The sequence below is a fragment of the Phyllobates terribilis genome, unplaced genomic scaffold, assembly GCF_046119375.1.
Source record: "Phyllobates terribilis strain yellow unplaced genomic scaffold, ASM4611937v1 Scaffold_1__5_contigs__length_1240528914, whole genome shotgun sequence".
Lineage (NCBI taxonomy): Eukaryota > Metazoa > Chordata > Amphibia > Anura > Dendrobatidae > Phyllobates > Phyllobates terribilis.
In genome coordinates, this window is record NW_027362761.1 from 1,094,426,267 (window position 1) to 1,094,451,579 (window position 25,313).

Genomic DNA, 25,313 nt, shown 5'->3' on the forward strand with positions numbered 1-25,313 from the left:
TTTTAAATAGGGAAAAGTGAGATGATTTGAACTTCTATGGGTTTTTTTTACATTATCTACTGTATCTGTAAGTTCCCTTAGGGGACTTGAAGCTGCGATCATCTGTTCCCTTGTGCTATATACATGTATAGTAATACCTCAGTATTGCTGTATATAGCAAGAAACATGGCACCACCACAGGGTTGTGTTTCAGTGGAGCACCGTGATGACGGGCGTAGAGATCTTCAACAGATCCCGCACTGTCGCAGGGCAGCCAATGGGCACATAGAATAATGCGCCCCCATGCCGTCATGCTGTTAATGCAGCTGTCACAGTTGGAGTGGCATTTAACAGGTTAACAATTCTGAGCGGAGCTCTGATCTACCCGCGGCTGTTAGATGCAGGTTCTGGCTGTTCGTCACAGTCATTATCTGCCAGGTATTGGGCGAGCTGACCCCGTGAACCATACACCCACCCCCAACTTGCGTCATACATATCCGGCAAATGATGGTAAGGGGTCAGTGATAGCTATGATGTTTTGATCACTTCCTATTATATTTTTTTGCTGTCAAAAACTGCAGTACTGCAGTTTAGATTTTCTTTTTCACTTTATGGCATTTACCAATCAGGTGAATTCATTTTATATTTTGATGGATTGGGCTTTTACAGACACAATGATACCACATACTGTATATGTAATTTTTTTTTATTTCTTATTTTAATGGGCTAAATGGGGATTTACATTTGTATATTTTTATTGTTTTCATATTTTTAAAAGCATTTCTTTTGAGTGTATTTGAATCCCCTTGGGTGTATTGCAGTATATACAGTAGCAAAAATCACGTTCTCCTATGAACACTAGCCATAGGATGACCTTCATTGGAGTATGGCAGGCACGGAGTCTTCAGCAGGTGTTGCCGATGGGCTCGTGGAATGGCTTGGGGCTGTGGGCAGAGCTCAGCCGCACTTGCTGCTGTTAGAGGCGGATGTTGGCTGAATAACAGTCAGCTCTTGAGCCCACATTAAAGACAGGGACCTGACACTGGACATACTGAAGTGTTTTTCCAACATAAGCATAAAATTGGCCTATAAGTAAGAGATTGAGTATATGATAAATATTGAAGAGGCTGCAGTGCTCCAATGTGCACCACAACCCCCTTAAACAGCTGATCAGTGGGGGTGCAGAGAATCAGAACCACACATCTGATAATGATGATCAATCCTAAGAGTGGACCATGAGCATTCTGATCCCGGAAACCTCTAACCATCGGCACTGCAGCAGCCCCTGAAGCCTTGACTGGAGGACAGCGTGACATCTCCGAACTTATTGAAAATGTAGTGGTCAGTACAGTAGATTGTGAGACCTCAGAACCACATTAAGAGCTTAAGGCCACGTTCAGTATTTGATCAGTATTTGTAAGTCAGAAGTGGGTGATAAATGCAGAAGTGGTGACTAGTGTTGAGCGAGTATGTTCTGTTAACCCTTTCGCCGAGTATGCTCGGGCGAGCACCGAGTATTTACAGCTGCTCGGTGATATGGTTAAATCGCTCCCATGTGCATGATTTGCGACTGTTTGACAGCTTTATTACATGTGAGGAATGTCTATTTCTTACACATTCCTCACCTGTATTAAAGTAGGCAAACAGTTGCAAATCATGCACACGGGAGCGATTCAAACATATCACCGAGCAGCTGTAACTACTCGGTGCTCGCCCAAGCATACTCGGCGTAAGGGTTAACAGAACATACTCGCTCTTCACTAGGGGTGACGACGTGTTTCTATTCTACTTTTCCTCTGATTGTTCCACTCCTGGTTTTGGCTTACAAATACTGATGTAAAATACTGACCAAATACTGAACATGTGCACGTGGCCTTATTCTGTATAATTGAATGTGTTTGGCAAAAGTGATACCAAAGTTTTATGGATCAGATGATCCATTAATTGACAGAAACTTAGTGGAGAGACACAAAGCAATTTGGTAACGGAGTTTCATAAAGATGTTGGTTATGTCTCTGACAACCGCAGGCCCCACTTCCTTCCCCATCATTTCAAGAGTGCTCAGTCCCACTACAGGAACAAGTGTGATCTACTTCTTATAATGAGTTATTGAGTTAAGAATTCTGTTTAATACACAGATACAGAATATATCAGGGTGAAACAATGCCTAAATCATGGAACTTTCTAACTTGGAAAATGAAGAATTATTTGACCTCGACTGGGCAATATTTTGTTTTTTACATTTTAGTTTTTTTTCCTCCCCTTCTTCTAAGAGTCATAACTTTTTATTTGTTGATTTACCTTTTTTTGTTGGGTGGAATAAAAAAACAAACAAACAGCAATTCTGCTGTAGTTTTTGGGGTTTTCTTTTAACGATGTTCACTCTGTAGTAAAAATGACCTGGTAACTTTGTTCTATGAGTCCCTAAGGTTATTGTGATACCAAAATTATATAGATTGTTTCTTTTTACTATTTGAAAGAGAACATGTCAGCTGGTCAAAAGTGGCCCAGTTTTGCTCTTATTTTATTTCCGCTGCTCCCCTGAGTATTAATTTTGCATTTCTCGTTTGTTTCTTTTTTTTTTTTTTTTTAATCTGCTAGAAATGAGGGCCTTTTTATTGTTTTTACCAAGGATAATAATGCAAAACAGCATAAAGACACAAATCCTGAAAGCCACACCCCCTTGGTAACAATTATGAAAAATAGCAGCAATAAAATGGCCCATATTAATGGAACCATATGGATTTTTTTTATGTCATACTCAGGGGAGCAGCAGGAATAAAACCGGAGCAAAAACTGACGACTTTTGACCTGGTGATAGGTATTTAAAAATAAAAAAAAAACTTGAGAGTCATATTTTTTCTATATTTTGGTCAATAAAGTTGTATGAGGACTTGTTTTTTTTTTGCAAGGCAAGCTGTACTTTTTATCAGCACCAATTTTGGGCCCATAAGGCTTTTTGAACTCTTTTTATTATTTATATTATTTTTTGCAGTAGCTCTGCCGTTTTGATTTTTTTTTTCTTTTCAGTTTGGTATTCAAAGCATGGGATAATCATTTTATGGTTTAATATTGCAGATAATTAGGCATTCAGGAATACCTGATATCTTATTTGTTTTATTTTTTTTTTAGCTTTCTAACCATTTGAATTATGGTATTATTTTTACTCTTATTATTTTTTGCATTTTTTCTTAATCCCATAGATTGGAACCATGTGTGTGTGTGTATATATATATGTATATGTTTATGTATATATATATATATATATATATATATATATATATATATATATATATATATACATACACACATATGTATGTCAATATATATATATATATATATATATATACACACATATGTATGTCAATATATATATATATATATATATATATATATATATATACACACATATGTATGTCAATATATATATATATATATATATATATATATATATATATATATATATATATATACGTGTATATATATACATATATATACACATACATTACTCACAAAAAAGGTAGAACAGCACCATTTAATTGCTCACAACGGGTTCCAAGCCTTCAGCCAAATGTTCAACTTGTTCCATATATAGATTCAAAAACGAAGACAGCATACCAACAAGAAAAGATTTTTTTGAAGGAAAAAATGGACTTTATTCAGCCCCAATGGCAACGTTTCGGGTCACAGAACCTTTCTCAAGAGTGTTTATCTAGCTCTTTTTATGCAGCTGTAAATGAAAAATCAAACTATTCCAGTTCTTTTAGGGATTTTTAAGGATTTTTTACATCACACGAGAAAACATTTACTTTTGCTTAATGGGCTATTGATGTCCAATGTATGCATCTAATATTGTAATTCAGCCAAAAACAAGCTTTGTAAGAAAAAACCCACACGTGGTGACCTTTTTGCATAACCTATCTTTCTACAAACTTTTGGTAATACTGACACAAAATTGCCATATATTCCCCATGTATTACATGCTGATTTTTCTGCCTATTGTCTGTTGGATGAAGGAGTGAAATCTACGTGGAAATCAATATAATATAATCTATAATATAACCAGGGATGTGTCCTTCTGTCCGAAGCCTCAACAGACTGAGCCTGCGCAATGTGCCTGCGCAGTCTGGCCCCAGCCAGAAAAACACACCCACATCCCAGACAGGGATGAGGAGTGTGGCGCCAGAGATCGCGGTATGCGTAGGCACTGAACACATACTGCGATATTCGGAGCCATAAGCACATAACTGCCGGGGAGGAGTGTGGTGCATTTTTCGGGCCAGAGGCCGGGGGAGGAGTGTGGCGTCGGAATCCACGCCTGCGCATAGCGCATTATTTCACGCCATTTTAGTGAAGTGTGTCTTCACAAAATTGCGCCCGACATCGCGGTAGGTGTATACTTGTACTCCTGCGCCATTTTTTTGAAGACACTCAGCACATTTGTCTTCAATAAAATGGCGCCGTATATCACGCTATGCAGGCACTGATTCCGGCACTATTTTAGTAAAATAACCCAGGCGACATGTTGCAGGGGAGCAATGAAAAAGTGAGTAGGAGTGTTTTTTTTAAATTAATTTATGGATGGGGAAGCATATACCTGGATGGGGAGCATATACCAGGATGGGGGCACAAATACCAGGATGTGGAGCATATACCAGGATGGGGGCGCAAATACCTGGATGGGGCAGCATATACCAGGTTGGGAGACCAGGATGGGGGAGCATATAACAGGATGGGGGACCATATACCAGGATGGGGACCAGGATGAGAGAGCATATACCAGTATGGAGGACCAGGATGGGAGATAATATACCAGGATGGGGGACCAGGATGGGAGATAATATATCAGGATGGGGGACCAGGATAGGGAAGCATATACCAGGATGGGGGACCAGAATTGGGGAGCATATACCAGGATGGGGGAGCATATACCAGGGTGGGGGACCAGAATGGGGGCCCAAATACCAGGATGGGAGACCAGGATGGGTGAGCATATACCAAGATGTGGGACCAGAATGAGGGAGCATATACCAGGATGGGGGACCAGGATGGGGAAGCAAATACCAGGATAGGGGAGCATATACCAGGATGGGGGAGCATGGACCAGAATGAGGGAGTATGGACCAGCATGGGGTAGCATATACCAGGATGGGGGACCAGGATGGGGGGAGCATGGAAAAGGATGAGGGGAGCATGGTCCAGGATTGGGGAGCATAAACCAGAATAAGGGACCATATACCAATAAAAATGCTCGCCACTTGGACATAGAACGGGTTCAGTAGCTAGTTCTTGTGAAAATGAAAAAAAATTGGGGCTAAAACAACATTTTTGTGGGAAATTTTTTTTTTTTTTCATTTTTATAGATCCACGTTATAAAATTCTGTACAGCACCTATGGGTTCAAAGTGTTCACCACACATCTAAATAAATTCCTTGAGGGGGCTAGTTTCCAAAATGGGGTAATTTGTGAGGGTTTTCCACTGTTTAGGCACATCAGGGGCTCTCCAAACGCGATATGACACCTGCAGACCATTCTATCAAAGTCTGCATTCCAAAATGTCACTCCTTCCTTTCGGAGCCCTGCCGTGTGCCAAAACAATAGTTTTCCCCAACATATGGGTATCTGCATGCTCAGGAGAAATTGCATAACAAATGTTGGGGTCTATTTTCTCCTGTTATTCCTTTGAAAATAAAAAATTTGGGGCTAAAAACATTTTGGTGTGAAAAATGGGATTTTTTAATTTTCATGGTTCCACGTTCTAAACTTTTGTGAAGCACTTGGGGGTTCAAAGTGCTCACTGCTAGGGTTGAGCGAATTTGTTTGGCATTTCAAATTCGTGTTTGGGGTTCCAGCTTGGTCGCGCCCAAAAATATAACATCTGCATGACAGCGTGGCAAATCAGGGATGTTCGTGGGCGGAGCCGATTTTTTGGCGTGAACAAGCTGGAACCTCGAACACGAACACGAATTTGAAATGCTGAACAAATTCGCTCAACACTACTCACTACACATCTAGATAAGTTCCCTGAGGGGTCTAGTTTCCATAATGGTGTCAGTTGTGGGGGGTTTCCACTGTTTAGGCACATCAGGGGCTCTCCAAACGCAACATGGCGTCCCCTTATTACTCCAGAAAATTTTACATTCAAAAAATCAAATGGCGCTCCTTCCCTTTCGAGCCATGCCGTGCGCCAAAACAGTGGTTTTCCCCCACATTTAAGTCTAAATTAAAAATTTGGTGAAAAAAAGTTAAATGTTTATTGTTTTCTTCCACATTCCAAAAATTCCTGTAAAGCACCTGAAGGGTTAATAAACTTCTTGAATGTGGTTTTGAGCATCTTGAGGGGCACAGTTTTTCAAAATGGTGTCACTTTGGGTAATTTCTGTCATAAAGGCCCCTCAAAGTCACTTCAAATGTGATGTGGTCCCTAAAAAAATGGTTTTGTAAATTTTGTTGGAAAAATTAGAAATTGCTAGTCAACTTTTAACCCTTGTAACTTCCTACCAAAAAAAAAATGTTGGTTCCAAAATTGTGCTAATGTAAAGTAGACATGTGGGAAATGTTATTTATGAACTATTTTGTGTGATATATCTTTCTGATTTAAGGACATGAAAATTCAAAGTTTGAAAATTGCGACATTTTCAAAATTTTCCCCAAATTTCCGCTTTTTTCACAAATGAATGTCAGTCATAGCAAATAAATTTTACCACTATCATGAAGTACAATATGCCATGAAAAAAAACAATCTCAGAATCAGGGGGATCCGTTGAAGCACTCCAGAGTTATTACCTCATAAAGTGACAGTGGTCCGAATTGTAAAAATTGGCCTGGTCATTAACGTGCAAAAAGCCTTTGGGGAAAAAAGGGGTTAAAAGGCTGAATTTTAGTTAAACACTCTGATTTCAGTGACATGACACTTACTGTATATTATGATGTAGTTTATTTTAAATCACAAGGATGTGATATATACTTTTATTAATCTGGATCACGTGTTAACTCTATGCAGGGAAAGTAAGAAGGGTCTATACAGTCAGCTGTCAGATATGGAAGGAGTCTTGGCATAACAGTTTACTGTCATCACCAAGGTGGACACATTGAAATAAAAGAAGAATATTATATCTTTATATGATAGAAGCACAGTAAATTAGATGTTATTAGATGTTATGAATACCATGGATGGCAAGAAGAACAAACATATCAATTTTGGAACAAATCAAGCTGGACATGTCACTCACACCAAGGATCACCAAGCTATGACTTGCCTACTTTGGACACATCATACGAAGAAAGCAATCACTGGAGAATGACATCATGGTCAGAAGAATAGAAGGAACAAGGCGAAGAGGAAGACCAGCAACCCGATGGCTTGATACAATCAAAATAACCGCGTAGAAGACCCTGGTGACCTATCTTGGCATGCAAAAGATCAACCTTTTTAAAGAGTGTTCATCCATCAAGTTGCCATGGCTCGAGATTGAGCTGAAGGGCGTTAGATAATAAAATAATTGACACTATTTTTGGACTTTTGCTATGAAATTGATTGTTTAATTCTTCATTTACGTAAAGCAGTCACGCTTTGTATCAAAAGTGCACAGCTATGTCAACAATAAATATATTTTATGAAATTAATCAGATTTAAGAATGGACCTTCACATTTAATTTCAGACTGAATATAAAAATAGTGATTTATGAGATGTCTGGGTATTGGTCTGGGCAGGTAGAAGTTGAGCACCAGATGCTTTTGTGGCACTGATTCATTCTAGCAAGAACGTAAAAACAGCACATCAATGCAGATCACATAGTTTTCATGTGGTTCCTTTGCCTGAACTACTTAGAACTGATCTCTCCTACTTCCTGCAGCGAGGGGCTCGTGTGTGACATTAGCTCACTTTTCTATATTACATTGTTGAGCTAACATTGCTTCTAAAAGTTAAATAAATATGTAAGTTGTGTTTTGCAGACCAAAAAAAAAACAGTTTCTTCAAACTTCGTCATGATACTGGCTTCGCCCAGTCTCCATATTGCAAGAAAAATGCATTAATATAACTAAACAGAAAAAAAGTTAACCTAAAGGGACATCATAAATTTAGCTAAAATTTGCTAAAAATGCCTCTGACTCGAGAACATTGAAATGCAGTGCAAATCAAGTATTTTTTCATTGTCACTGATGAGTAGACGTATCACAGAAGAAGACTCAGTTCAAATAATTTTGCACTCATTGACAGAGAAACGCTTCCGTCTCGCTCTTTTCTTGGCTTGGTTGATTGCAGTCCTTACGGCACATTCAAATACCTGCTGGACTCCCCGATTATGCAGAGCTGAACACTCCAAGTATCCTTTGGCTCGGACATCTTGTGCCAGCTGTTTACCATCTGCAGCGCTGATGCATGGCACCCGTGACTGGTTCTGCTCTCTCTGATCAGTCTGTGTGGCGATAACAAGCATCGGCACATGAGGCAGATTGTGTTTGACCTCAGTAATCCACTTATTTCTGACACTTAGGAATGAAGCATGATTGGATACGGAGAAGCAGAGTAAGACTATGTCCGCATGCTGGAATGAAATGGGTCGGATACTCTTAAATGCATCATTGCCCGCAGTGTCCCAAAGTCCGAGGCTTATCTGGACCCCATCCATGAAGACATCGACTCCAGTATTTTCATAGACTGTTGGTTTATAGGTGTCTGGAAAAGTCTCAGATGTGAAACGGACAAGAAGGGAAGTCTTCCCAACAGCAGCATCCCCAACCAAGACACATTTAATGGCGTTCATCTTCCTGTAATGTTGAGAGTTATGTGCAGCCGGCTAATAAGAGATGAGCCTCTCCTGGATTTCCATCAATTTATAGAAATTCAGCTTTTTTGATAAGTAGCCTCTTAGATATTCCTATATGAAGACATTGCCACTTCTTCTATTCCTTCACAGTGCAGTCTCAGGGTGAGTTCTCTGTGGGAGAAAGAAAAAAAAACGATCCTTTAATATGATTTTATCTTGCTAATTATGTAAACCATATTCCATATGAGGAGTCTGTCAGCAAAAAATGACTGTGCAAACCAAGCACAGGCGCTCATTGCTCCCTTTGGCGTGGCAGAGAAGTTTAGTGCACTTTTCCATCTACATGTTCTCCATCAATCTCTGCCCTCCTCTGACTAATGTGAACTCAGAGCAGTCAATCAAGGAAGAGGAGGGATACATGAAAATAAGTAGATGGAAAGATGCACTAAACTGCTCAGCCATGCCAAGGGTACTTATTTTGTACAGTCATTTTGCCCTGACAGACATCCTTTAACATTAAAATCCTTATGAACTGCAAATAAACTGAAGTTAATATGGTTATGAATCCAAGGAGTCTCCACAATCAAGTATGTGCACCCCTTTCCAGACTAACTGATCATGAATTCAGACACACTTAATCAAGCATTTGTACAATAAATTGGTGGCAAAAAATACTCAAAAGGAGGGAAAAGTCAATACTCAAAAGGAGGGAAGAGTCAATACTCAAAAGGAGGGAAGAGTCAATACTCAAAAGGAGGGAAGAGTCAAAAATCACATATTTCAATATGACTTTATAAAATAAAATAAAAAACAAATTTTTACTGGCTTGTATAAAATAACATTACAAAAGATATAAAAGTGCAATCAGTGAATATATATTCTAAAAATTGCTATAAAAACTATTACAATGTTCCAGTTGCTGTAAATTTGTTGAATTTACATTTAAGGTCAGAGTATTTAAGCAATTAACAACCTAAACACAGAGAAAAAAACTGATTTAGAAACATGCAGCCACATCATTCCAGAACAAAATATATAAAATGTACACATATACTCCAAAAGCCACGCATTCATTTTCGGGTACACGTATGATTGACTTCTGAGAGGCAAGACAATGTCCGCATCCTGTAATGAATTGTGATGGATACTTTTGAATGGATCATTACCTGCAGTGTCCCAAACACAGAGGCTTATTTGAACCAAGATTGTCATTGGACTATTTATATAAATAATGAAGATGTACACAAATATATATATATATATACTGTATATATATATATTTACTTTTGGGCTACAAGGTGTTTTTAGCCCAGAAGAAGACATGTTTGTCTGTTTAGTTGTAGGCTTGTAGCCCAAAAGTGGCATGTTAGGCAGAGTAGTTACCCATCAGAGGGAGGTCACCTTGCCGCGGTTGATGGGCACACATGAATTGGCCAATTTATGCGCTAAAAACCTTCGTTTTTTGTAAGTACTTGTTGCTGAGCAAAAACTGTTTAGATCCAATATTTTTGTTGTTAAGACGTATCTTGGCCATATGGAGTGCTGCTGCATTATTCTGTTTATATTTTATAGTTACAGCAGTTGGCACCAGTTCACACTAGGAGGTGCTGGTCAGGTTTTTCTGGTATATATATATATATATATATATATAGATATATATATATATATATATATATAAAAATATACACACTTCAGTAAACACATATAATATATATATCTTTATTTATATAGTTCATTGCGCCCTGCTTCAGTTGATAATATAATTTGTATAATAAGTACCGGTGTATTGTTTAGTGATCTAGTGATCTCAGTACTTAGCACCGCAGACATGATGGTGTAGCTTTAGTGTCTATTATATTTCAAATGCTTGATCACTAGGAATACTACAAAACATTTTTTTTCACAATTTTAAGATTTTGATATAATGTAGATATCAAAATATTTCAGACTTAAAAATGTAAAAAAGAGGCCAAAAATGTGCAAATTGGAAATCACAAAAATTCCAGTATCACACACTGTAAATATTTGCTGGTTATAGACACAGTACAATAAAAATTAGGAATAATTTGTATGTGAATATATCTATTAAAACAACCACATAAAACACTGACTATACCAGCAGAAAACAACATCTCTCTTTATGGCTTTCCTCTGCAAAGTGTATTTATGAATAATTATTATGAGAAATCATATATTTGGATACAAATAATATTAAATGTCTTCATTTATAAAAATCCCAATTTCAATAGCGCCATAATACATACATAAAAATGATATGAACCAGCAGTGTCATATGCTCATGCATGTGTATGTATTTATACAATAGCATAAAGTATCAGTTGAAAAATAAATATCACAAATATTTACTTAAAGATAAAGCACAAAAGATAACGACATAATCAACATCTATGTGAAGTCTAAATGGAACACTCTGCATTATGATAATAATACACCTCTACTTGAAGAACGAGATCTATATATAGAAATATATAATCATCATCAATACGACAGGCTAATATTGCTGGTATGTATATATATACATATATATATGCACACACTCAAAGGTATTATGGATGTATTTTGTGAAAGTTTCACACTTTGCAATCACAGAAGCATGTAAGCCTTTTGGAATATATTAATAATTATATACGAAGAAGTGGATTTTATAGTATGTAAGAATTTTTTACTTACACATAGAAAAATCTTAAAGGTTGACAGTCCCCAGTGGTTGATACCTTATAATGGCTAACTGAATTGATGGTGGTAAGGAATAGCAAGCTTTCGAGACTACTTAAGGTAGGCAGCGCTGTAGTGTGGGGTTCTCTAGTTGTATGTGGTTAGTTATGTAAGTCCCACACACTAAACTTGTCTTAGCCAGAATGTTCCCTTTCCTCTCTGAGTAATGTAACATCTCTGCAGATACTATAAGACAAGACTCTCCAGAACATTATAATAACTGAAACAATCCTGCATAAGGAGACCTGATATGGATAGATAGATGATAGATGGATAGATAGATATGATTTAATGATAATACATACTACTGTAACTATATCCATATTTTAGCATCGGCATTAAGATGCAATTCCTAGATTTGTTCAAAACTTACAGACTCCCAGGAATATATGATGTTGTAAGTTCAGGTTATGAACAGCCTAGAAATTGAGGCTGCAAGAAAAACAAATGCTAAAATGTAGCCACGTTGTAGGCATATCAATTAGCCTACAATGTCTATTAACTTAGGCAAAAATGTTACGGACACAAACATACTGCATATTCTGCCATTTTTCATTGCAAGATCCCACATAATTTTATTCCATGCACAATTCATCTGATTTCACATTTTAATATCTTGGTATATTTTTGTGAACTTTGTTTGTAAAATAATTGTTTCAGTTTGTAGCTACTAATAAACTGTAGCAATTAATTTTACATGTGAAGGTACCAAACCAAATAACACTGATGTAACCAATAGCAGCCAGTCACATTACCTGCCATACAAACAGAGATGTGATTCTACTCATATCCATCAATAACACCCAGATGATTTTACCCACTCTTGAATCCCGAGAATTAGAACAAGATCAAAGATGACTTTTGTTTTAATTTGTCATTCTCTATAAACTATTTACTGTTAATACTGTAGAATTGTCTTTTGTATTGATTGATAATGTATCTATGGCTAGTCATTAAAGTACAAAAAAGTAATCCAGTAATGTCGCTAATTGTTTGTGGCAAACAGTGGAAATAATAATATAATCAATTGTAACAAAATATGTTCCACTGGGAAGAAAAAGTTTTGTACGTTATTCACAAGTTAGTATTCTAAATATTGTATCATAGTGAAATAATTCTATAGATATATAAACATATGTGTGTGTAGTATCTATTTATCTATATATCTATAGTACGTGTCTGTAATATTTATCTATATCTATTTGCAATATCTATCTATGTAAGCTACGTATCTACAGTATCTATTTGTATCTATCCAAAAAATGGAGGCAGCATACCAATTTAGCAATAAAAAAATATTTAATGGCCCACAATGCAACTCTTTGGTCGATATAAGGATCTTTCTCAAGCTTGAGAAAGGTCATCATATGGACAGAAATGTCGCCACTGTGGGCAATTAAATATTTTTCTATTTGATACATTGGTATGCTGCCTCCATTTTTTTGATATATTGGAGGAATGGTCTTACCTGGGAAGCTTTGAACCCTATTATTATTTTGTTGCTGGTGCTGAACCTGTATTTTTAATTTACCATCTATCTATCTATAAGTTAAAAAAAGGCAGGCAGCATTCCAAAAAATTGTGAAAAAAGTGGACTTTATTTGCCCATATGGTATGGAAACATTTCGGTTGTGACCAACCTTTCTCGAGCCACAACCGAAACGTTGCCACACCATATGGGCTAATAAAGTTCGCTTTTTACACAATTTTTTGGAGTGCTGCCTGCCTTTTTTTATTTATAGTACAAACAGATATTTGTTTGCGGGGCCTTGCACCCACAGCTGTTACATACGGTGCTGTTCCAATTTCTCGCTATCTATCTTTTTTCTAGCAGGTGAATACATTTCCACATGTTATATCATAGTGAGTTCTTGGAAGTGAACTGCTGTGTGTTTAATAATGAAACATTTTAGGTTTTCAGATTAAGGGTAACCCAGTTATTTTAGTATATCCATAAGGAAGGGTTCAGACGACCGTGTTTTCTGTCCGTGTACTCAACGGACAGCACACTTATCCAATAATAGCCAGTGTGCCTTGACATTCCAATGATTTTTCCAACAAACCGATGGCTTGTAAAAAAAATTGCAGCATGCGCAAGTGTGAACTGATTTATGGACCAGTCTAGTATATATCAATAACAGACGGCTATGCGGATGAGCACCCGGAGCCTGTTATGTCCTCAATTTGCGAATGTGATTGGTTCTAGTTTAAGTATAAATGTCTGAATCCAGTAAGGGACTTGTGCATTTAGATTTTGAGTAAGGGAAAAGGTTAATTCATAAATTAAATTAATTCATGGCTTTCACCCCCAACCTAAAGGTGGGTTGACATGAACCAATTTGTAGCATTAAACCACCATTGACAGGTAAACATTTATCAATCAGCAGTCGCTTAATAGCCTGTTTACACCTAAAAACTGCAGTTAATGATGTGCACTGAGCGATCTGTAATAAATCATTTCCTGCCCATACGCTGCCATTGTTCTCGGCAGTGCGACTCCTGTTTTTACAGGACAATGCACTGCCGAGGATTATGATCTTTTGCGCAGCACAAAAGATCATTTTACCTGATAAATAAGCGTTTTGCTCGTTTGTCGGGTGATCGTCAGCCTGTTTAGACTGCACGATTATCGGGAAACGAGCGCTTCTAGTAGCGCTGATGCACAATAATCTTTCAGTGTATGGCATTTTTATTGTACTTTTAAATCAATTTCAACAAGTTTAAAGTACATAAAAAAGGAAATAAATTGAAAACCTATTGAGTTTTTGCAGCGATATGCATTTTTGTGAAACAATTTTTGCAGGTGAAACACATTCCAGAAATGGAAAAACTGGATAAGCCATGCCACTAAAATCCACATTGCAAATTATAGAAAATGGCATTTACTTTTTTAAAATGTGTTTTATTTCATTAAAGAGCACACAAAAATAGATTGTGATAAAAACCTACTATGAACACCCAGCCTAACGATTTCTGAAAGGGAAATTTTGCAGTATTTTGCAGTAAACACCGTAGAGCGCATGCAGCTATACAGAACAAGTACATATCTTCTAATTGCATCATAAACACTGCGGACCCCACAAACCCAGTCGTTCCTAAAGTAAATGTTCATCTCAGGGCAAGCCCCCCGGATGGCCATCCTATCCTCTGGTGGTCCAGCCCTATTCCCTCATCAGTAACAAACCAATGTAATTCTGAATGACTGGTGTTTTCTCTGCTGCATATGTGTATTCAAACATTACATTTTCGTAAAAAGTAGGGAGCATATGTCTTTACAAATTATGTTAATTATTATGTGAACTCTCCTGGACTGTACAACGCTGTAGCTTTAATAAAGCTTTCAAGCCCGAAATAACTTTCTCGGCCATCTTTTGCCAGAATTTCCGCATGATCACAACCTTCACATTTACAATTATATGGCTAAACAAATGATCTAGTCATGACATCAGATTGCCAGACACAGAGATTGTGCGTGCTGTTCTTGTGTCTGTGGTAACAAAGTCATCTTCAAAAGCCCTCACTTACCCGGGGCCCCATGATCTTGTGGGTTCTATCGATCTTCCGTCTGCCTTTGAGCGCTTGCACACAGTGGTGTCATGAACCTCCTGGTTATCTTTTTAGATTAGTCCTCAAGTAGCATTTATATAGAGGGCGGGGAGGATTGTGGCCCCTCACCATGTGGTACAGAGCTTGTCATGATTGGATTGAGAAGCCTTAACTGAGCGTCACACTACAATACCAGTAAGAAGGGGTTGTCCGGATTAATAATCCATTAACATTCTGTTTGGTAATTTCGAGTTAGCAAATGGAAGTCCCTTATTTAAGACCTTAATCTTGTAGCTCTCAATATGGAGGACATTATAGGTATATTAACAGCAAAATTATTGAGCACCATGTAATGCTTACTTTCCCCTAAGGTAAAACTAGCTGCCTGGTTGCCTAATATATTACAGCTGATGGCTTGCAGACACAGCAGCAGGACAACTTTATTTTTAAGAAGGAAAAAAAAAAAAAACATTTATGGTAGTGTTTTTTTTTTTTTTTTTTATGTTTCTATATGGGACATTTTTTTCTGCTTCAGTTGTCCAATTTGGAGCTGATGGTTGTTATGGCGACCGAAAGCCTAATAATGGCCCCAATTCGACCACAGATCAAAAAGTAATATATCACGCCAGAAGCACAATGTATTAGGCTGCCTGATAGTATCAGGGCTCGTTCACATGACCGTATATTGGGTCCGAGTGCTGATCATGAAAAAAAACAGACAGTACTCGGACCAATGTTATTCAATGGGGCAGTGCAGATGACTTATTTTTTTCACGGACAGAATTAGCGTGTGAAAAAAATCGCAGCATGCACTAGTTTCTTCCGTAAATCGGATGAGACTCACCCATTCAAGTATATGGGTGCGTGAAAAAAAATTGGATGCCATATGGAGTCATAATATAGCATTTGATTTTTACAGATACATTGCAATTCTGTAACATGGGAAACTGTAAATGATCTTGTAAATTATTAATAGCTGCTGAGCAAAAAAAAACTATTGTACACAGACTACACACAAGTGAGAAAAAAATCATCCCACTTTTCTGGATAAAACTCTGACTGATTTTTATACACTTGTGTGAAATTACCCTAACTGTTTACTATAAGATCAAAGATTTCATTTTTTTTTTTTAAATACCTTTGTGGGACTAATAAAAATTGTTAAAAATTAAACAGAAATAAATAAAAAATATTTGATGAATGAAAAACTAATGTAAAAGAAGGAAACATTGGGTACCGGGCTCACGTGTCATAACAACTGCACGGGAGTCCTGGGAGAGCAAGTGCCTACACCGCTGTTATATCGCCGACACAGGAGGTGAGTAGAAGTGTATTTATTTGATCAGGGCCAAACATGGGGAATGAGAAGGGGCTGTTCTAGTAGTGGACAACCTCTTAAGGCCAAATTAGACCTGGTCCTTAGTGAGTTCAGCAATAAGATGAAACTGAAAAAAACCTGGCCATTGTGAAAACATGCAAAACAAAGACAGTAGGATACGATATAAATGTGGTCACTCTCTTGTGCTGTCAATCAATAGAAGAAAAAAAGTCGCAGATGAATAGAAAAAAAAAGTCAACTCTACTTTTTACCAATCTGCCTTACTTTTTGCTATTGTCAATTACATTTAAGTATTTTGGATGTTTGGACAAGAACAATGTGTTAATGAAAGTATTGGTGGATTTTAGAGAACTCTTATCTCAAAACAGGAGAGTGTTTCCAATGTCAGTAAGTGACCTAGACATTGAGTGAAGGGGGCTGGCTGACTGCAAATTGCACACCATTCCAGTAATGTGCCCCCCAGGAAACACAGTCCAGTATCGAGCGCAGGTTGAAAGAAGGCAGGCACTTGCGGTACAGTGGCTACAAGCAAATCAGGGGATCTGGGCTAAAACAACTATATGAATAAGCTATAATACTTAATATTTACAGCTGTCTTAATGCTATATTTATCCACTGGAAAACCCCTGTAATTACTGAAACTAGTTTACAATAAATAACAATGAAAAAAATAACATAATGGAGAAGTGAAACTTTTCTATTTTTGTTTCAGCTTTGCAAACAAATTAGTTAATTTTAGGGCCCCTAAATCTTACAAAAGCATGGCGTATAAAAACTGTCCATAGACAGGAAGATGATAAAACACTGCACCCTGTATACCTAAAAGAGAATTCATGTCAGTGTGGACAGCCTGTCTCTTGGAGATATCGGGGTAAACTTGGATAGAAGAGATTGGATCTAAAGCACCACTCCAGCGGATTTTTTTTATTTAAGCGCTGAAATGGTGCCACTAATGTAAGTTCCCTGACCCTAGTATTATAGATACCAGCCGCTGTCTTCAGCTCTTCCCGGCGCCGCTGCAGTTCCAATCTCCATCTTGTGACAGCAACTTCTGCCTGACCAAAAGTCAGAGGTAATGGTCACTAGCTCTCAGTATAAGTCTATGAAAGCCTAGTTCTGGACTCGTTCTCTCTCTCATAGACTTACATTGAGTAGTGACCTCCTGCTCGCCCAGAAAACCTTGGAGTGATTCGGCAGATCACAACCTGCAGAAGACAACTGGAGCGGTGCCTGGAAGAACTGGAGATGGCGGCTGGTGAGTATATTACTAGGGTCAGGGAACTTACATTAGCAGCACCACTCCAGCAGTAAAACAAAAAAAAAAACACCAGAGTGGTGCTCTATGCATATCAAATAATACTTCATTTCCCAGAGACGTCTAGTAGCGGCTCTTCTACTCCTCCATTGAAACAATGGCTTTAATTCATCTAAACCGGCAATGCTTCTATGCACATTATCCCACATCTTACTCCAGACTGGAGTGCAATAAGGTATGCCAGAGCTTGTGATAAATTAGCTGACTGACATAGCCATACCCCATGCCATCTCTGTCTCTCCCCAGTCCTGCCCATTTTGACATAGTTGGCAAAAACTGGTGTGAAAATGCCAACCTCGCATTGTGCAAAAATTTTGCAACTTTTTAAAGTGTTTTATGCCAAAGTTTTGGCATAAACATTTTGATGAATCTGGGCCAATATGTCAAGCTGGCCAAGTCTAATAGGCATATTAATTAGAGAATAAAAAAAAAAAGCTTTTGGCCAAAAGATCGTTCAGATAACTTTCTTAGTCTATGGTTGTTGCACACATTTTCCACTATCAGAGCTGCTGCTGCTGCTGGATATATCCTAAACAAACTCAGAAGAAAGTTGTTGACAAGAGAAACCCTTCTACTGTTATTATGGCCATAAACGTTATATTGGCTAAGAAAATCTATACTAGGGCGGGTTTACACTAGCCGACTCACGACATTAAATGACCGTTGATAGGTTATATCTTTAATAGCTTGTTTAAACAGACCGACCACACTTCTGATGTGCACAGAGCTTAAATAGAGAAGAGGTCATGCATGTGCACTACTGCTCCATTCATGGTCTATGAATGATGGAGCACTGCACTGATTGCCAATATCTTTGAGGGTCCCCAGCTGTGGATGAGATGAAAGTGTTGTTCATGATTCAACCCTTTAAGAAAAGACTGAAAAGCTAATGATGTTCTGAATTCTTTGGGTTCCTCCCATGGCTTCCGAATCTACAGTATTGCAGTAATAGAAAAGAATATCACAACTGCAGTGCCGATCTATATAAAGAATAGGCTATACATATGGGCATGTGCAGGCTCAGACTGCCCACAGGGAAACAGGTGAATCCTCCGGTGGGTCCCTGTGCAGGAGTGGGCTCTCCACCACCCTGTATGGGCAGTAGTTGGCACAATACACTTAATTAATTCACTATGCACAAAGGCCACATCTCATCATTTATTTAACAAACTGCCAAGTTTATTATTATAGAAAAATTTGTGAATGATGGAAAGTAATATTTGCTTGTAACTGAACAATGGACCCCTAGAGTCTATGTTACTGGTGGACCCTTGGCACCCCAGTGCGACACTGAGCACCTGCATTAAAAATGTCAAATACTCAATTGGTCAATAATAAATGGCACCATTGACCAAAATTTAAAATACAAGTGCAATATATATATATCACAAATAGAGTACAGCAAAACAGATTTGCATGACCCTCGTCCAGCAGCCACATTGGTAGTCCATGGCCACCAGACCAAAGCCTTGCGAACCTCCTGTTACTTGCCTGCATTCGTGGCTCCTCTTTTGATTAGGAGGCCCAGCGCAACGCTATCATTGCAGTGCAATGCCCACATGGGGTTGGTACTATAATCAGAAGAGGCATTGGAGATGCCAAATGGTAGGAGGACTACTAACTTGGCCACTGGACCAGGAACCTTTTTTAACTCAATTTACAATCATAAATGTTACAAATAATACTAGGTAATTGTTTTTACTCAAAAATATTAACGTTTTCTTCTATGATATAAAAAATAGACAAGGAAATGTAAATGCAAAAAAAAAACAGGAAAGTTTAATCTAACTGAGAAACCATCTGCACAGTCCTTCCTCAGTGACTTAAAAAGTACCATGCAAATGATTGTTTATTTTTGTACTTTCCAAGTTAATACTTCTACTACAAACACCACAGTCATTAATTAAACTGAAAGAAGTGCTAAAGGCTAAACTCAAGATCTTCCTGAAATCATCTGAAATAAATCTACATTACGAGTGTGCACGGTTACCATCTGTTCCCGCACCTGCACAGTTGCAGCTCTTTATATATAATCAGGGAAAGTTTACTTTGGCATTAAAAAGACAGTTATTTTCAGTAAACACAAAGCCCAGATGCTTGTCATGACATATCAGGAGTTTGCATACAGAAAAGGTAACAGTTAAGAAAATATGGATGCCACATGGAAAATCAAATTCAGCAAACTGACGAAAAACGGTCTACTTGTCATCGTTTGCAAAAAAAAAAGGAATGCTTGAATGAAGCCTTTACTTGCAGAACCATATGAGTAGAAAGCCGCCATATTTTTATAATCTTGCACATTCCCTTTAAGAAGTTCAAACATCAAAGCTATTGGCGTAAATATAGAAATTAAAGGAAATGTGCATGATTACTTTCAGAACCGCAATTGTAAACTTCATTTTTCATTTCAATGCTGTAATGCTATACACAGCAAGAAAGATAGACGAAACAGAAAAGCTCCAAGAAAAGGACTTTTAATGTTTTAGGATGGTTGATTTCTTCATGGCGATGAACAAAGCCACATTTTACAAGGTTTATTTATACTAAAAGTCACATGCCAAATATTGCACATAAAATTCAGGAATATACGGTATACATATACAGTGTGTGTATATATATATATATATATATATATATATATATATATATATATATATATATGTACATAAACAGAGTATAATAATAAACTACAATATAAACAAAATATTTCCTTGTTTAAACTGAAAACAAGAATCGAAATTTCCACACAAGGAACTCAACAGATCTTCATTAACATGAAAGGTAAATATTCTGTAAGCGATAGGCTCTCTAGTCTCTTGTCTCTACCCTATATGGAAATTGTGACTCAATCTGAAGTTCAGACAAGAAAACACTGCGCCTCTGCCATTTATAACCAGGATTATTATATGTTAACCCCTTTACCCACGAGGGTGGTTAATGACCGGGCCAATTTTTACAATTCTGACCAGTGTCACTTTATGAGGATAACTCTGGAACGCTTCAACGGATCCCACTGATTCTGAGATTGTTTTTTCGTGTATTGTACTTCATGATAGTGGTAAAATTTCTTCAATATGACCTGCATTTATTTGTGAAAAAAATGGAAATTTGGCGAAAATTTCACAATTTTCAAACTTTGAATTTTCACGCCCTTAAATCAGAGAGATATGTCACACAAAATAGTTAATAAATAACATTTCCTACATGTCTACTTTACATCAGCACAATTTTGGAACCCAAATTTTTTCTTTTAGGAAGTTATAAGGATTAAAAGTTGACCAGCGATTTCTCATTTTTCCAACAAAATTTACAAAACCACTTTTTTAGGGACCACATCGCATTTGAAATGACTTTGACCCTTTATAACAGAAAATACCCCAAAGTGAAACCATTCTAAAAACTGCACCCCTCAAGGTGCTCAAAACCACATTCAAGAAGTTTATTAACCCTTCAGGTGCTTCACATGAATTTTTGGAATGTGGAAGAAAAAAATGAACATTTAACTTTTTTCACAAAATGTTATTTAGACCCCAATTTTTTTTATTTTCGCAAGGGTAACAGGAAAAAATGGACCCCAAAATTTGTTGTGCAATTTCTCCTGAGCATGCCGATACCCAATATGTGGGGGAAAACCACTGTTTGGGCGCACGGCAGGGTTCGGAAGGGAAGGAGTGCTATTTGACTTTTTGAATGTAAAATTTGCTTGAATAATTAGGGGACATCATGTTGCATTTGTAGAGCCCCTGATGTGCCTAAACAGTGGAAACCTCCCACAAGTGACACCATTTTGGAAACTAGATCCCTCATGGAACTTATCTAGATGTGTGGTGAGCACCTTGAACCGCCAGGTGCTTCACAGAAGTTTATAACATTGAGCCGTAAAAATAAAATGTTCACATTTTTCCCATAAAAATGTTTTTCAGCCTCCAACTTTGCATTTTCATAAGGGTAACAGGAGAAATTGCACCATACCATTTGTTGTGCATTTTCGTCTGAGTAAGCTGATACCCCATATGTGGGAGAAAACCACTGTTTGGGCGCACGGCAGGGTTCGGAAGGGAAGGAGCGCCATTTGATGTTTTGAATGTAAAATTTGCTTGAATAATTAGCGGGCGCCATGTTGCGTTTGGAGAGCCCCTGATGTGCCTAAACAGTGGAAGCCCCCTACAAGTGACACCATTTTGGAAACAATACCCCTCAGGGAACTTATCTAGATGTGTGGTGAACACCCTGAACCCCCAGGTACTTCACAAAAGTTTATAACATGGAGCCGTAAAATTAAAAAAATCAAACTTTTTCCACAAAAATGATGTTTTAGCCCCAATTTTTTTATTTTCACAATGGTAAGAGGAGAAAATGGACACCAAAAACTTTTGTGCAATTTCTCCTGAGTACGCTGATATCCCATATGTGATGAAAATACACTGATTGAGCGCACGGCAGGGTTCAGAAGGGAAGGAGCACTGTGTGACTTTTTGAACGAAAACTTGGCTGAAATTGAGAGTGGACGCCATGTCACATTTGGAGAGCCCCTGATGCGCCTAAATAGTGGAAACCCCCCACTAGTGACCCCACTTTAGAAACTAGACCCCTCAAAGATTTTATCAAGGGGTATAGTGAACATTTTGAACCCAGAGGTACGACACAGAAATTGATAACATTAGGTCATCATATTAAATAAGTTGTCATTAGTCTTGAGCGCAAGTGCTCGCTACTTGAGTTTTCATCGGGTACTTGGGCATGCACCATGCATCGCAGGTGCTCGAGTGACATGCTCAAGTCCCTGCCCCGCATGTTTCATGGTTGTTAGACACCCAAAAAAAACATGCGGGGATCGCTAGTGCTTGGCAAGCAATCCATGCAACTTTTTTTGGCCACGAAGCATATGGGGCGGAGACTCGAGCACAGTGTCGGACTGGGGTGTCTGGGGCCCCCAGGAGGAACTGATCCTTGGGGCCCACCCTACAGCTATATGCAAATACCTGATAGCCGTTATCCCTGTTATAGTGGAGCGTCGACTGTAAGACACAGGCAGCTCCTGCACATCTACTGTGCACATAATATAACTGGGATGTACAATTACGGTAGTGTGCATTAAAGGGTTCTTTGGTTAAAACAAGTTATCACCGATCCATGGGCTCCACAGTATAGGTGATCACTTATTGATCGTTTTGGTCCGAATATTGGAAAACGTACCTATCGGAAGAATGGGAAAGTTTTATCCCTGTGAGGACACTTATCTCCATTTTAAAATGCAGCGGCAGGTGGGACGTCTGATCGCAGCCTCATTCATTCTCTTTGGGGCTTGCAGAAAAAAACAAGAACCGCCACTGAGGGAATGAATGGATCAGTGGCCAAGTCGCACATGAGCTCCAGTCTAATGGGGATAAAAAACTCCACAATCTACCAATCGGTGCAGGTCCCAGCATTCAGACCCACACTAATCAATAACTTATCACTTATCCTGTGGAGAGGTGATTACTTGTTTTCCCCGGAGAACCCCTGTAAGTGCATCTTGTTTCAAGTATTTAATCACTAATGGAAATAAAGAATCTTCTCCTAATTAATATCAGAGCAAATGCCCGCCATACACAACACAGTCCACTATACCAACACCAATAGTACCACATGCAAGGGAGAAATACTGCCACACCATGACTGGACTACATATTACCACCACATAGTGACCGAATAATACTACATATAAGGGAGAAATACCACCACACCATGACCAGACAACATATTACCACCACATAGTGACTGAATAATACCACATACAAGGGAGAAATACCACCACACCATGACCAGACCAGATATTAACAGCATATAGCATCCAAATAATTTCCCATCATTGCTCTCCCCCATCTTCTCCATTATTGTCTTATCTCCCCCCACCTCCTCCATCACCATTGCCATATCTCCCCCCACCTCCTCCATCACCATTGCCATATTTCCCCCCACCTCCTCTATCACCATTGTCATATCTCCCCCCACGTCCTCCATCACCATTGCTCTCCCTCATCTCCCCCCACCTCCTCCATCACCATTGCTCTCTCTCTTCTCCCCCCACCTCCTCCATCACCATTGCTCTCCCTCTTCTCCCCTCACCTCCTCCATCACCATTGCTCTCCCTCTTCTCCCCCCAACTCCTCCATCACCATTGCTCTCCCTCTTCTCCCCTCACCTCCTCCATCACCATTGCTGTCTCTCTTCTCCCCCCACCTCCTCCATCACCATTGTTCTCCCTCTTCTCCCCCCACCTCCTCCATCACCATTGCTCTCCCTCTTCTCCCCCCACCTCCTCCAGCACCATTGCTCTCCCTCTTCTCCCTCCACCTCCTCCAGCACCATTGCTCTCCCTCTTCTCCCTCCACCTCCTCCAGCACCATTGCTCTTCCTCTTCTCCCCCCCACCTCCTCGAGCACCATCGCTCTAGTTAAAAAAAAAAAGAAAAAACACTTACCCTCTCTGCTCATTCCCCCACAGCATCGTCCTCTGCTTCCTGCACGGCATCTTCCTCCATGACACAGGCACGTGCTGCATGATGATGACTCGCCCCCTGGGCCTAGTGTGGACGTGTGTGGGCTACCCGGAGCCGGGTCTCTGGGGGTTGTAGAATCCGTGGCGGTGACCCGGTCCCGTGGCTCAGGGTGGTCAGGCCGATGGCGGTATTTTGTGGGGGTTTTAGGTTAATTGTCCGACTACGCCACCCGTGGATTGCGGTCAGCGCGGACCGCCGCTGCAAGGCAGACCGCTGGGGCTGATGGTGTGTGCAGCTGAGGTAGTGTGACTCCCCACGGGAAGAGTGCAGCCCCAGGGCAGTGTAGCTGATGGTGGGAGTGATTGTGCGAGCGTCCCAGCACTAGTAGTGCTGGCGTGGCGATGAAGCACAGAGACGTGGGGTTGCAGTTCAAATTCTTTACTCACAGTTCTTTATATACTTAGTCATTCCGCCGGCAATGACTGCCCAAGCCGTGCTGCGTCCACCAGATGCAGGGCTCGGTCAACCCCCAGGCAATTCCAGAGTGTGACACAGGACTCCCTTCTATTCCTTTCTCTGGCCGTGCCCCACCAGTGACACTACGTCTGTCCAGCTCCCGCGGGCCTTCTCTTGGGAGGGCTTCGTGCTCACCTCCCTGACTCTATGTGGTGTGCCTTTCTAGTAGGTGTAGTGAGGGGTCGCACCAAGATGTGATCACGACCGCCGGTCCCTGGCTGAGGATTAGTCGCCTCCACCTACTTGGGATCCGGTACCCTGTTCTGCCAACCCGTCACCCGCAATCTCCTGGGCCTTTGGGGTTCCTTCTGCCCTCGTGTGTCTGGGCCTCTCTGGGTGTTCTTTTCCTTTCTTCCTTTCCTTTCTGTTCCTTTCTGTATCTGTCCTCTCTGCTGGTTCTGGCCTCCACTCCAGACCTGCCTCGTGGAGCTGGGCCCAGACTGAGCCACAACTCCCTGTCAGCCCTCTCTGGCTGAACTCCTTCTCTCTCTCCAACTCTCTGCACTCAGAACTAAGATGGTGCCCACCTTATATACCTCCCTCTAGTGTATGAGCCCAGGTGACTTGCAACCAATGGGCTCCTACCTATGCCCAGAGACCGTCACCTCCTGCTCCTACATCACTGTGTT

The 25,313-nt window shown here is 39.4% G+C and overlaps 1 protein-coding gene across 2 annotated transcripts in view; it reads right to left on the reverse strand.

Annotated features, from left to right (window-relative positions):
* Positions 1 to 5,389: 5,389 nt before the first annotated feature.
* Positions 5,390 to 25,313, reverse strand: part of RHOH (ras homolog family member H) — a 61,036-nt gene continuing 41,112 nt past the window's right edge. Inside the window, exons 1-2 of one of the 2 annotated variants that reach the window (XM_073657043.1) lie at positions 15,013 to 15,108; positions 5,390 to 8,922 (exon numbers count right to left, since the gene is read on the reverse strand). In XM_073657043.1, coding sequence (XP_073513144.1) covers positions 8,176 to 8,748 — 573 coding nt within the window. In that variant the 5' untranslated portion in view covers positions 8,749 to 8,922; positions 15,013 to 15,108 and the 3' untranslated portion in view covers positions 5,390 to 8,175. Of the gene's footprint in view, positions 8,923 to 15,012; positions 15,109 to 25,313 lie in introns of those variants that run through there. The other variant, XM_073657033.1, reaches the window with a different exon arrangement.